The sequence below is a fragment of the Culex quinquefasciatus genome, chromosome 1 (assembly GCF_015732765.1).
Source record: "Culex quinquefasciatus strain JHB chromosome 1, VPISU_Cqui_1.0_pri_paternal, whole genome shotgun sequence".
Lineage (NCBI taxonomy): Eukaryota > Metazoa > Arthropoda > Insecta > Diptera > Culicidae > Culex > Culex quinquefasciatus.
The window spans coordinates 64,657,270-64,672,437 of NC_051861.1; the positions used below are offsets into that span (position 1 = coordinate 64,657,270).

Here is a 15,168-nt window from a genome sequence, read left to right on the forward strand (position 1 = left end):
TGACGCCTAAGTCCACGATGGATTGAACTCGTTCAAGTGCTGATTGATCCATGTTGTACTCAGCTAGGATTGGCCTCCGGATCCTGTAGAACGAGATCAGTTTGCACTTTTTCTCGTTCACTTCCATTCCATTTTGAGCGCACCATCGAAGCAGCGTGTTGATGTCGTTCTGAAGCGCACGAACGTCACCGTCATCGCTAATTTGTCGGAAGATTTTGAGGTCGTCGGCGTAGAGTAGCTTACTCGACTGAAGACGGGAGCACAAATCGTTGATGAACAGCACGAAGATCAGCGGCCCGAGATGACTTCCTTGGGGAACACCAGAGTGGATATCGTAACCGGACGAGAGGGAACCGGCAACCTTTACGTAAGCGGAGCGGTTGGACAGGTACGAGTTTAGCCAACGTGTGACCCAGTCAGGTAGGCCGAGCGTCGTCAGTTTGGCGATCGTAAGCTTGTGCGGGACTCGATCGAAGGCCTTGGCGAAGTCGACGTAGATCGCATCAACTTGTTGTCGTTTCTCCATCCTCCGGATTATCCAGTTTGTATAAGCCATCAGATTGGACGTGGTAGATCGCTGCTTCATGAAGCCGTGCTGGAATTCCGAGACGATGTTTTTCACGGACGGGTAAATGTGGTCAACAAGCAACTTTTCCAGGACCTTAGCCAAACAGTTCAGTATTGAGATCGACCGGTAATTCTCAATTTTGCTTCGACTACCCGATTTGTGAATCGGGGTTATTGAGGCGACCTTCCACTCCGACGGGAAGACACCTTCGGAAAGCGAGCGGTTAAAAATGCTTGTGACGGGACGGGCAAGCGAGTTGCAACAGTTCTTGACGACGGATGGTGGGATCCGGTCGGGTCCCGGGCCTTTTGCTGCATCCACAGAGCTTAAAGCTGTCTTGACTTCCGCGACCGAAACAGTTAGCAACGGGAGGTTGATGTTGAATGTCACAAGTTCGTTAAGCTGCTCTGCGGTGACCGTGGGTTCAGTCGGGCTGTGAACGGATTCGAAAAACCGTGCAAAAAGGTTGGCGGCTGCCTCCGGAGAAGTTGACTTTTCCTCGCGATACGACATCTCTGTTGGTATTTCACCCACCTGCTTCCTCTCCTTGACATACGACCAGAAGTTCTTTGGATTGGACTGGAGACTGTCCTGGACTCCCGCGATGTAGTTCCGGTAGCTAGTATCCTGCTGCTCCGCAAATTCGGTTTCGAGGTAGGAAAGTGTGACCTTGTTCCCCCACGAACTTCGAAGCAGGAACCGTTTACGTGCCTTCCGCAATTGGTTGCGTAAGTTTCGAAGGTGCGCATTCCACCAAGGTGGCGTTCTGGAAGGACAGTGGAATCACCTGGCCCGAACTGGTACTGTGTCGCGTAGAACGTTGAGCAGCTTGTCATAGAACTCCGCGACGGCGCCATCGATTGAGTTCGCTGTATCCATCGTACTCCAATCAGCAGCTTCCAACCTTGAATTCAATGTTTCGAAGTCACAACGATTGAAGTCAAACTCTTGAACATCCTGATCGATCGGTTCGGAACCGGACGGGCGAGTGCTGGTCTCCAGTTTCAGAACGAATGGGGGATGTGGAGCGTCTACCGGCAGGAGCGAATTTGGGGGCTGTAAAAGCTCAAAAGCTGCCGCATCATTAACAAAAGCGAGATCTAATATATGATCGGCGTTGTTTAGCAGGAAGTTCATTTGCACCAGACCGTTGGACAGTAGGGTTTCGGTGAGAGCCACCTCTGAATCCGACGACGCGTTTGCGGGAAGAAAGCCGCCGACATCTTCATCAAAAACCCAGACGAGATCTGGCAAGTTGTAGTCCCCGAGAACAGCCACCACGTCTCGATCTGTTGCTTGCTCGAGTATTCATCCCCCTTTTAGCACTCGTGTTACAAATGATGGCCTTTCCGGTACACGAGTTCTGCTCAACGCCAACATTTTTTCGCAGTCCAGGATCGCACTCCTGACCGAATCCTTCCGAGTGCGGTCCAACCTGTCAATCACGTCCTGGTACATGCTCGTGTTGTTCTCCTAGTTCCGACTGTAGATGTTAACGCTGCCGTTCTCCAGCAGGTGGATAAGCGTCCGATCTCCGTCGTACTTCCACTCGCACTTAAATCAATCCCGTCGAATCGCTCCAACACTTTCTGAACGCCCTTGGGCGGATGCGCCAATACGGGCCTCAACGGTGTTCCCGGCATCATCGAACACTTGTCCACCAGCAGCAATGGTACAATCTGGTTGTAATTCGGACACTTTCAGTGCACCGTCTTCAGCACCAACGCAACATCCTCCACCTTCGCCTTCGGAAGCTTTTCCACACTTGCGAACCGTGTCAACCCGCCACAAACATCGACTAAATCTTGTCCATCATCCGTGACAGTCATCTTGATAATCTTCCTCAACTTTCCAAACACGTCCTTGACCGAAAGCGGCGCCGGCCGGAACATCATCCGATGGCTACTCCTGCTCTGATCCGCCGTCGTCTATGCGTCCATCAAGATTTGCGCCAAACTTCGGCCCGTGCTCTGCTTAATCGCATCATCAACGAGTGCTCCGCAATGTCCAGCTTGACGCCCTCGTAGGCCGGCGCCAAGCAAGCCGGTTCAAGCTTAAGTACACACTCGCCAGCAGATCGTCCGGACTCAGAATCACCGACCAGAAGTAGTTGGCCAGAATCTTGATCATAGGCAGCCGCTCGCTAGTCTTCTCGATGATCTGGAACGTCCGCGCCAAGCACGTCACCGTTTCGCTCTTCCGCTAAAACGCATTCTCCAGCGGGTGGAAACCCTTTGTCCCGTATTGTACTCCGTCCTGTTGTTCTTGGAAGCGGCCGGACTCGCCGCAAACGCATTTTCTTTGCGCTCGTGACGAAACGTGTTAACCTCCTTTTCGGCGATTCCGACAGTTCGCGCTTCTTCTTCTTTTCAGCCAACTTGGACGATCCATGGACTCTGCAGAGTCCTTGATAGACTTTGACGAACGGAAATGTCCCTTGTCGTTTGCAGCCGCGTCCCGACGGAACTTTTGTGACTTCTGCTGAAAAAAATTGTTTTTGTTTTGTGTTTTTGACATTTCTTGATCAGACCAAGATAATGATAGAAGGTGGGAACCGTTATTTGATTAGCATCACACTAATTGATTAACTGGTAATTTCTAATCAATTAGCCGATTATTATAATTGTTTAGAGCATGTGTCCTGCCCCTCGATTATTACGTAAATTTTTCCACATTTTACGTTTATTAGACCAATAAAACAAAGTTTTACTTGACGATACAATACAACCAAACTCACTAAACTAAGAATCTTAATATCTTCAGTTACCTTGAAATAAAATTAAACTAGTTTGATTCTTCCTGACCGTTCAAAATGAATGGAATACTAATTAAATTTCAGTCAAACAAACATCAAACTAGCTGTCACTGAACACCACAGTGTTGATATGCCAACATTAGGTGCTTGACGGAATTAAATGCAGTTCCCCTAGTTGTCCCCTGAGATTAAATGGGTCTAGCTCATTTCCCCGAATGACATTTTCCCGAATGCCATTTCCCCGAAAATCATTTCCCCTAATTGGCCACATCCCCGAATACCACTTCCCCTAATCAGCCACATCCCCGAATGCCATTTCCGCGAATATCATTTCCCCTAATCGGCTATATCCCCGAATGCCATTTCCCCTAATCGGCCATTTCCCCGAATGCCATTTCCCCGAAGTGACACTTACGCCAATTGCCGTTTATTTAAATTTAAATTTTCCCGAATTTTCATATTCCCTAATCTTTATTTTCGCTAAAGCCTTTTCCATGACTAACAGTTATTTTCTCTCTCAATTTTACCGAACAAATAGCTTTTTCGGGTATGCTGTTGATTCAATGTTGTAAATTGGGTAGTAAAGCCCTTTGTCAATTTTTATGAACAACGGTAAGAAACACGATTAAAGGAGCGGCCGTGGCTGACTGGTTACGGTGTTCGCTTTGTAAGCGAATGGTTCTGGGTTCGATTCCTATCTGCTCCCAACGAGAAAGTCAAGAACACATAATTTTGAAATGATGAATATGAACGAAAATCAAAGTCGCTAGAGACGGGGTTCGATCCTCCGTCCTTTGGATTGGGAAGCAAAAATACTAACCACTAGGCCATGACGACTTGGTGAGCGTGGACTGGAATTAGGAATACTGTTACAGAGAGCGAGTTGTGGCGCTATAACCACGGCAAATAGTGTCCAGGGCATTCGTGGAAATATAGGGGTCCCGGAGTACCAAACCTTCTTAGAATGGTGCTCCCAACGAATACAACCAAATCTCGGAGCGTATGGCGGTGTGTCCCCACGCTTCTTCCTCCCCTGTCGATTCAGAATTGTGTTGTTGTTGGAGGATTGGGTCCCCTTGGAACGAGCTGTCAAGTAAGAGCTTTTCTGCCAAGACGGGCCAGGAGTGAATTTTTAAAAATTGAATGAAAAATCCATTTTAAATCCTTTTCGGTTGTTCAAAGGGTCATTGTACTTAGAAAAATAAGCTTTATCATTGTGAACACTAATATCAGCTTAATTTTAGGACCCAATCACAGTCCAGACTCGATTATCCGAAGCCTCGATTATCCGAAGTTTCGATTATCCAAAGTTCGATTATCCGAAGTGAAATTTTTCCGAGGCCTTCGGATAATCGAGTTGTTGTGTGTTCAAGAACCCAAAAATCGAAGAAATAGGTACATAAGGTTGGTACAAATTTTAATTTAAGTTTTTGTTGATTATACTTTTCGCCAAATCCAAAACTAGCAATGTGAATAAAATGATCAGTGTGAACGGGGTTCTGTACTACGAAAATCGCACGGTATGTTTTCTGAATCATAAAAAATAACAAAACTTCTATCGAGAAATTAAAAGTGCAACATGGAGTTAAACTTTCTGTCAAGCTGCTGTGAACGTTTCCATGAAAGCTACGTGTGATACTTTAGAGATTGAATAACTAATGAAATATTATTTATCAAGAAAAGTAGTTTATTACTGCGCAGTCCACAACTCGTCTGCTTGACTCGTTCTGACGTTATGCTGTGTGCAACATCAACTCGGTAGCATACATTCGCTTGGGGGGTGAATCACAACACGCATAGGGTGACCGTGCCACATCTCCTTTTCTTTACAGATCCTGAGTGGCGTCGTGGTCGATGTAATCTTTGAATCTCAACGGACGTCGGCAAGCTCGCTTGGGTCGGGAGAGTTGCTCAGCTTCTGACGGAACTTCACGGTCAGTGTGTTGAACTGGAACATCTGCCGAGACCTGTGGAGTAGAACAAATACTAGTGCGACGATCTTGAAGACCCTCAGTTGGATCTGGGGGGTTGATGATCTTTTTCAAATGTGCCGAGTTTCGTTGGAAAGACTTTCCCGACAATTCATCCGTAACGGTCACTTTTGGTCCACTCTTGTCAGTCACCGTGTATTCTACAGGGCTGTAGGTGGTACTGAGCTTGTTGGCCGGAGTCAGATTTTGCATGAGTACTCTATTGCCTTCTTCAATTGACGATTGAATAGCATTCCGGTGAAGATTTTCATGCTCAGCTGCAAAGAACTTCCGGGCGAGGTCACGATCTCTAAACTCGGTGCTTTGAACGGCTTCTTCGATGTCCTGCAGACGCGGTATCTTGGTTCTGATTGTCCGGCCGGTCATGAGCTCGCTCGGCGTTTTTCCAGTTATGGAGTGTGGAGTTGAATAATACATCATTAGGTAATCGATCAAGTCCTTCTTCCAGTTCCTTTTCAACGAATGGCTGATCTGTATTCCTTTCAGCAAGGAACGATTCTGGCGTTCAAACTCGCCATTTTGTTGCGGCCAATACGGGATCGAGTAGTTGAGAGTAATTCCGTTTTCCTGACAGTACGCCTTGAATTCCGCACTAACAAACTGCTTCGCGTTGTCCAGTGTGATTGACTTTGGCAGTCCAAGCCGACAGAAGATCTTACGAAGGCGTTCAATCGTTTCCGTTGCGGTGATCTTGGTCATAATTTCTACTTCGAGGTAGCGGCTGTGGTAATCCACTACAACCAACAGATATTCAAGGGTTGGAAGTGGTCCCATAAAGTCAATGGCCAGGTCTGTCCACGGTTCAGTTGGCAATAGTTTCCTCTTCATTGGTTCCGGTTTCTGAGGTAGTCCTACTAATCGGCATCCTTCGCAAGAGGCTACGAACTTCTTGATCTGCTTGTCCATGCCTGGCCACCAAACCCTGTCGCGCAACCGTCTTGTCATTCCTGACTCTCCGGGTGGCCCTCATGTCCCAGCTGAATAAATCGGTCTCGCAAGCTCACAGGAACTACCAATTTATCCCCTCGAATCACAAGTTCTCCCACAATACCAAGTTCGTTCTGGAACGGTTGGTACTGCTTGATGTTCGGATTTCCCCAGACTCCGGTTCGCAGACTTTCCTTGACCGAAGAGAGTTCGTGATCGTTGATACTGATCTCCTCCATTTCACTTATGTCGACCGCTGAAGATGCCAGAATGGTAAGAACCAGAAACTGTTCCCCGACTGATTCTTGTTGTTGGTTGTCCTCCGCCGGTAGATGATCATTCAACCTGGATAGTGGGTCCGCGATGTTAGCCGACCCTTTCCGAAACTTTACGGCATACCTAAAATCAAATCATTAAAATAAAATATCCTAAAAAAAACTATTTACAACCTGAAAGATTGCAATCTCAACACCCATCGTTCAATCCTTGGACAAGGACGTGATGCGGGACCAAAAATTGTCTCCAACGGCTTGTGATCGGTCTCTAGCTCGAACCGGCGTCCTATCAGGTAAGTTGCAAAACGTTCGACTGCCCAGACGAGTGCCAGCGCTTCTTTTTCAGTCTGGCAGTACCGTTGTTCCGTGGATGACAAGCTCTTGCTAGCAAAGCAGATGATCCGGGGATTGCAATCGCCGTAGTCCCTCTCGTACTGCACCAAGACGGCGCCCAAAGCAACCGGCGACGCGTCAGCAACAACTCGCGTCCGCAGCGAATTATCGAAAAACCGCAGTTGGTTCACGTCTGCAATCATTGTCTTGAGTGTGTTAAATGCTCTCGCATGTACATCCCGCCACTTGAATGGCACTGAGCGTTGCGTAAGCTCACGAAGAGGAGCAGAGATCGTCCCCAAATCCGGTATAAACTTTCCGACGTAGGTTGCAAGTCCTAGGAAGCTGCGGAGTTCTTCAGCATCCTTGGGCTCTCTGAACGACCTAAGTGCGTGAACCTTGCTCTCAGCTGGAAGTATTCCGTGAGATGATATGCGATGTCCCAGAAAGTCCAGCTCTGTCACCTTAAAAAGGCACTTGTCAAGGTTCAACAGCACACCTCGATCCTTCAGAACGTCGAGCACTTGTTTCAAACAACGATCGTGCTCCTCCTCATCTGATCCGAAAACGATGATATCGTCGATGTAGCAGATACAATTCCGGCACCCAGCGAGCATTTGTTCAACGATTTTCTGGTACATTTCTGGAGCACACGACATTCCGAACATCAATCTCTTGTATCTGTATGTTCCGCAGTGCGATATGAACGTGGTTATCGATCGGGAGGACTCGCTCAGTTCCACCTGATGGAAGGCGTCTTTTATGTCGAGACGTGAGAAGTATTTAGCCTTGGTCAATCGAGGAAGCATATCATCAATGGTCGGCATGAGGTGGAACTCGCGTTTGATCGCGCGATTTGCTTGTCACATGTCGACGCAAAGTCTTAAATCCCCGTTATCCTTGATGATAATGACTAGCGGAAAAAGCCAATCACTATACCCCTGAACCTTTTCAATGATATCTGCTGCCTCCAACTGTTTCAATTTGTCCTCGATTTGGCCGAGCAAAGCAACAGGCGGCCGTCTGGCATGTTGAGCGATTGGTGTCACTTCGGGATCGATAGCAACTTTTAGTTTGATACCTTTTATCTTAGGGAACGGCGTGCGGCATTTAACCTTATTATGAATAAAACTCATGTAGCTCAAACAAGAAAACCCCGTTTTTTTTTTAAATTATTACCTGATTGACATCGGTCGTCGGAAGTCCCACACGCAGCAAGTTCAGCTGTTTAGCCGTTTCTTTGCCGAGAAGTGGTTGATTGCCTCCTTGCACCACGTAGAATCTAGCTTCAGCTGTGTTGTCACCCTCCTGTTCACATACTTCAACCTTCGAATCAAACATCCCGTTCACAACCAACGGTTTTGCGTCCTTTCCGTATCCGCGGAACTTCTGGTCAACGTTCTTGGTGGCGTTGTGGATAACAACGCCTTGAGCCTTCAACTTTTGCCAAGTAGTATCGTCGAGTATGTTTTTGTTGCAGCCAGAATCGATGAGAATTTGGGTCAAAACTCCTCCAATCTTGATCCAGATTAGGTCATCGTTGTTTCCAATCGCAAAAATGAAATTTGGCGTTTCGGCAGCGTCGGTATCCTCTGGATCTTGGTTGTTGGACTCATCAGAGATATTCCTGACCCGGTTGGGTGTAAACTTGACGTTCTTCCTCGGTGTGTAACGTGGCGTTCCTGCGTGTGACCCTTTGAAACTTCCCGTTCGACACTTGAAAGAGTAATGACCAAGACGATGACACTTGCCGCATTCTTCGTTTCTAGCTGGGCATCTGAGATCATACGACATGTGCCCCTTCCGTCCACATCGTGAGCACTCGATGTTCGTTCCAGCGGGCGATTTCGAAAACATTCTATTGACCTCGCCAGCATCTTGTTGTACCGCGCCAACTCCAGAAGGTCCGGGACGGGAGAGTGTGGTTGGAACCAGCTTGCTCGCTTGGTACTTCACCGATTGGTGGGAGGATACAATCTTGTAAACGTCGTCAAAACTTGTGAGATCCTTCTCCAGCAATCGCTCCTTAAGGTCCGGTGGCGCAAGCAGTGTTATTTTATCTATGATGGATATGTCCCGGCATTGCTCTGTGGTGCTGCCAAATTTACACTTCATCGCTTGTTCCCTAGCACGTAACATGAATTTATCAAGTTGCTCGCCGCTGTCTGGGTTGAGTGTCCAAAAAATGTTTCGCTCCATGGAGTCATGGTGTTTGGGAGCGAAATATTCATCGAGTTTGTCCAGAGCAGTTTTGTATGGATCGATGCTCTTGGCGACGTCTTCTTCAACATTTGCCCCAGGAATAGTCTCAAAGGCATCCTGGACTTCAGGGCCCGCTTTGGCTAGCAGTAGAAATTTGAGCCTCGTCTTATCCTTTTCACCGTTGGCAGCGACTATGTACTCGAAATTCCGCTTCCATCGAACCCATTCTGTACGGATCTCGTTGTGCGAGAGCGCCTTGAAGGCGAACGGTGCTATTTCCCACCGCTCCATCGTCTGGTAAAAAACATACAATATTTTAAATTTGTCCGATTCAATTCATTTTGTCCCACTGTGGAAGAGCCTTATTTGTCATTTCCAACTTGCTATTAAATTAAATAAAATAAATTAAATAAAAACTCTATTTGCGTTGAAGTCGCCCTATGCTTCACTATTTATGCATGGCTTTAACGCCTTGGCACGGCTTTCAACGCCTAGTCACGGCTTTCAACGCCTAGTCACGGCTTTCAACGCCTAGTCACGGCTTTCAACGCCTTGTTACGGCATTTAAGCCTCTTCCCCATCTCATCTCATTTTCTATTACCTTTGCTTGAACGCACCACTACCACTGCGCACCACTACCACTGCGCTTCTCGCGGCTTCTGTAATGGCGGCCAAAAAAAAACTCTCACGTTCGATTCTCTTTTAAAACTTTCCCGGGTGGATTTAATTCTTGCCTATTCTGTAACTGACTTAATACTTTCCAAAACCATCGTCGTCGCCACTGTGATACTTTAGAGATTGAATAACTAATGAAATATTATTTATCAAGAAAAGTAGTTTATTACTGCGCAGTCCACAACTCGTCTGCTTGACTCGTTCTGACGTTATGCTGTGTGCAACATCAACTCGGTAGCATACATTCGCTTGGGGGGTGAATCACAACACGCATAGGGTGACCGTGCCACACTACGAAATTTAACTCCATGTTACCGGCTCACATCTCTCTTTTTAATTTCTCGATTGCATTATTATTATCAGGTCTATAAGTAAAAAGTATTTGGTTTGAGAATATATAACAAAAAGTCTGTAACAATATTCATTGTTTTTGAATGAATAGTACCAAACCTTTCAACACCCTTTCCCCCCTAAAATGCTACGTCTGTTCTGAGTGAATCCAAAAAGAAAGTTGATCATTCAAGGCCAATACGAACCTTTCAAGAAATATTATATGTAGAAGTATTTGATGTGATAAAAATTGCCTGCGCGCGCGCTCCGGGGCACCGGGCATTTCCGCTTGACCGCGTTCGGGGAAATGGCATTCAGGGAAATGACTATTCAGGGATATGACTAATTGGGTAAGTGGCATTCGGGATTGTGGCCTATTCGGGAAAATGACTTTCGAAGATGTGGACGATTAGGGGAAATGGGAAATTCGGGTAAATGGAATTCGGGGAAATGACTATTAGGGGAAGTGTCTTTTCGGGGAAGTGGCATTCGGGGAAATGTCCCTTCGGTAATATGGGTTTCGGGGAAATGTCATAGATTCGATTAAATATATATAAAAAACTTATATTGAATTTAAAAAAGTTTTTGCCTTCCTCACCTTACTGAGGAAAGGCTATAAAATCACTCGAAAACTGAACTTCTTAATTAGACCTCCTTGACCCACCTTCATGTATACCTATCGACTCAGAATCAAATTCTGAGCAAATGTCTGTGTGTGTGGTGGGATGTTGATCAAAAAATGGTCACTCGATTATCTCAACATTGGCTTAACCGATTTTGTCCGTTTTGGCATCATTCGATCCGTCTTGGGGTCCCATAAGTCGCTATTAAAAATTATGCAGTTTAGTTAAGTACTTCAAAAGTTATGCTAAAAAACGATTTTAACAAAAGTCCGGAAGATTGTAAAAAGGGTGGTTTTTGTAAGAAGACCCGGCATGTTATACATCTTTAGAAAGGTATTTAAAAGACCTTTCCAACGCGTCCAAGACATTGAAGATCTGACAATTCTATCAAAAGTTATTAGCACTTAAGTGTTATTTATGTACTTTTTGGAAGCCGGATCTCAGATATCATGATGAAAACTTTGTCCGGATCTATCATGCGAAAAAAAAGAACACTTAAAGGTCCGCCCAATTTCGGATAGAAAAACGAAACTATTGGCACTACGCCCCCCGGGGCATGGCCTTCCTCTAACGTGGGATTTCTGCTCCAGCGCCTCTGACGAGACAGGAGAAACCGGGACCGACGTTTTACTTCACCATCCGATAGAAGCTCAGTGGATAAGGCGGGAATCGAACCCGCGTCTCATAGCATCATCGGGATCGGCAGCCGAAGCCGCTACCCCTGCGCCACGAGACCCACAATTCGGATAGCATTACCTTTTAAATGTGAGGAAGGTACCAACCACCTAAGGGTAGAGATCCTTAATAGGGAGACTGGTCGAAGTGAATTTGACGTACCCAAACAGACACGAGTTTGACGTATCCAAACGAGCATTTGCCTTTACGCCCAGCAAAACTTATCAGTGTTGCCAAGCTCAAAACATACGTTGCCAGATCGATTTAGCCAGCTTAGACCAGTCTCCCTATTTAGGGTCTCTACCTAAGGGTGGATTAATTAACGTTTTATTTTTTTTTTCGTTTTTGCGCATACGACATTTTCAAAGGAACGCGCCAAAAACTTGGTTCGATTTTGACTTGACTGCTTCCCAGTCATATCAATCCGAATCCTGAAACGGAATCGGACACGGAACCGGTTGTTGCGTTTGAAACGGAATTTGTATAAGATTCTAATTAGATTCCGTTTCAGAATTCGGATTGATTTGACTGGGTTCATTCGCTTTAAATGTGGATGACAGTCGTGACGTAGCCGTAGAACTCATTTTGGCACTTGACGGATCAGCTCTTACATAAATTGAAGAGTGGATTTTTGTTGAAAAGTAAGTAGAATCAAAAACTAGTTCAATATTTTATAAATTGATCATTTTATTTTATTTATTTATTTTTTCTAGATTCAAAATGATGCGTTCGGCTTTAGCACCAGGCTTATCTAACTGGAGGTCGATTGCTAATCGTACCTTTGTATACGAAGCTACTACGAAACAAGCTCGCAATAAAAGTACATTGCCTGTAATCGAAAAGGACAAACCGGATAAGTTGCCGTACTCGCCTTTCGGTACAAAACAATCGAATTGGGCCGATTGGACCGTAGCACGTTTGGATGATGTTTTAAACTGGGGTCGCAAAGGTTCCATTTGGCCTCTGACTTTTGGGTTAGCATGTTGTGCTGTTGAAATGATGCACATTGCCGCTCCTCGTTACGATATGGACAGATTTGGTGTTGTGTTTCGGGCTTCCCCAAGACAAGCAGACGTAATTATTGTCGCAGGAACGCTAACCAATAAAATGGCTCCTGCATTGAGAAAAGTTTATGATCAAATGCCTGAACCAAGATGGGTCATTTCCATGGGAAGCTGTGCCAATGGAGGTGGCTATTATCATTATTCGTACTCAGTAGTGCGTGGATGTGACCGTATTATACCCGTTGATATTTACGTCCCTGGATGTCCACCAACCGCGGAAGCACTCTTGTATGGAATTCTCCAGCTCCAAAAAAAGGTCAAGAGGATGAAAACTTTGCAAATGTGGTACAGAAAGTAGTTCCAATGATTGTTATCATTTTGCAATCGCTCATTTGGCTCCAGGATGAATAAACTATCATGATTAATAAAACATTTAAATGCTCTTTTTATCTCTCATATATATTCTGATTGCAAATCTATTTCTTTTGATTAGGGCCAGTAACGTCAACTGTGGCAAATTGGGACTACAGTCTGAATAGGGACAGCAGGTTTTAGAACACTTAAAAGCTTGAAATTTGGAATCGATGAACTATTTTAGTTGATATGTGTCTGTTCTATCCGAAAACAACAACATATTGTGCAGTAACAAGGGTAAGGGTACCCAGTCAAATCAATCCGAATTGTAAAACGGAATCTAACTAGAATCGCAATTTTCAGTGTAAGAACGGGCCTTCACCGATCTTATGCACTAGGTTCCCGACGAACACGCACTGCCCTTACACCTACATTTCACCCTTACTCTGAGTCAGTACGAGCAACAGGCTTTGAGTGTTCGTGCCAGACATTCACACCTTCTTTTCCGGTTACGCATTTTAACTCGGCCGGGTTGGTACATTACCCGAGCAGGGGTAAATAACACGGGAATACCAAATTTTGGTATTACTTGGGCTAATAACAGCGACCAAAATGTGCCCTTGGTTGCCCAGTAATAGATGGTAAAATACCATGAAATCATACCAATGTCTTGTATGTGAAAGGGCACAACAATACCAAAACATGTTATTCCAAAGGTAAAATAATACCACAAAATAAAATCATTTCAATACCAAGTTGAGGTCTTCTGGATTTTCCCGAGCATGGGTAAATAACAAGTGAAATGCGTAATAATACCTTTCTCTGGTATCAATACCAAATTTTGATATTCCTGAACCCTTAAAAATTTGTCTCAAGGATTAAGCAAGAGCAAATTGTGGTATCTAAAGGAATTCTTGACTCGGTTTAGGGTTTTCGTAAGGAATCTTTATTTTGCGTCTTGCGCACTTGAGTGTTCGCAACTGAATGAACTAGAAGCTGGCCTGACGATCGCACCTCAGCTTTCTCAAAGGTTGCTTCGTTACACCCCCTCTCGATCGCGCAGTCCTAGTTGTCGTCGCAGGTCTCCAAAACGTCCAGGGTCCAACGCCTTCGTGAAGATGTCTGCTAGCTGGTTGGTTGTCCCGATAGGTTGAATGTTGAGCTTCCCGTCAGCAACGTGGTCCCGGATGAAGTGATGTTTGATGTCAATATGCTTCGCTCGCTTTGACTCCAAATTCTTCGCCATCCCGATGCATCCGTGGTTATCTTCAAAAATTGTTACCGGTCCAGTGATGGCTTCTCCAAGATCTCCCAAAAGACCACGCAACCAGATTGCTTCCGATGCAGCAGCACTCAAGGCAACGTACTCAGCTTCACTCGAAGATGTGGCCACAGTCGTCTGTTTCTTACTGGACCACGAGACCGTGTTACCGTATACTTGGAACAGGAATCCGCTGACTGACTTCCGGTCTTCAGTGTCTGTTGCCCAGTCCGCGTCAGCAAACCCGAGCAAGCAGTTGGCGTCCTCACAACGGTTGATCTCCAGGTTCATCTGCTTGGTACTTTTCATGTATCGTACAACACGTTTCAGCGCCGTCCAGTGCTGCTGTCCTGGTTGTTGTTGGAATCGTCCCAAGTATCCAACCGAAAAGCAAATATCCGGTCTGGTAGACATCATCATGTACATGAGACTACCCAGAAGCTCACGGTAAGGTTCTTCGGCAGCTTCCGTAACTTGTCGCTCAAGCATCAGTCCTTTTTCCATGGGAGTTTTCGTCGGGTTACAATTTTCCATTCCAAAGTTCTTCAGGACCTTATCGATGCTAGCTGCTTGGGACAGCTTCATTCGACCTTGCTGCCAGTTGTAGTCGATCTTCATCCCTAGGAAAACTTGACTTCTCCGCAGTCCGTCATCTCGAAGGTTTGCGCCAAGTCCATTTTCAGCTTTTGAATTGTCTCTTGCCGTTTACCGATGATTAGCAGGTCGTCAACATACAGCACAAGGATAACAGCGTCATTCCCCCTCTCGTTAAACCGTGTGTAGAGACAATAATCGTATTTAGACCGGGTAAATCCAAGCTGAACCAAAACTTGATTGAACCGCTCGTTCCAGCAACGTGGAGATTGCTTCAATCCGTACAATGACTTTAAAAGTTGACACGCTGTCCCTGGTTCTGCTTGCACGCCATCCGGAACAGCCATGAAAATAGTTTCCTGCAGTTTTCCGTGCAAAAAGGCCGTCTTCACATCCATTTGATGGAAATAGCATCTTCGCTGCACGCCAACAGCCAGTGCCGTCCGAATGGTGACCAGCTTTGCTACCGGTGCATACGTCTCGTGATAGTCCAGACCAGCCTTCTGCAGGAATCCCTTCACGACGAGTCTTGCCTTGTAGCGCACAGGATTACCGCTTTCGTCCTCCTTGACTCGCAGAACCCATTTTGATTTCAGGGCTT

At 45.8% G+C, this 15,168-nt stretch overlaps 1 protein-coding gene across 1 annotated transcript; it reads left to right on the top strand.

Moving 5' to 3' along the window:
- Positions 1-11,854: 11,854 nt before the first annotated feature.
- Positions 11,855-12,796, top strand: LOC6053209 (NADH-quinone oxidoreductase subunit B 2). The gene is made up of 2 exons (XM_001869304.2): positions 11,855-11,995; positions 12,068-12,796. The coding sequence occupies exon 2, from the start codon at positions 12,075-12,077 to the stop codon at positions 12,714-12,716; it is 642 nt and encodes a 213-aa protein (XP_001869339.2). The 5' UTR covers positions 11,855-11,995; positions 12,068-12,074; the 3' UTR covers positions 12,717-12,796.
- Positions 12,797-15,168: the final 2,372 nt, after the last annotated feature.

Bases quoted from the DNA above. Each gene is read 5' to 3' on its own strand.
- LOC6053209 (XM_001869304.2), top strand. From the start codon at position 12,075: ATGATGCGTTCGGCTTTAGCACCAGGCTTATCTAACTGGAGGTCGATT.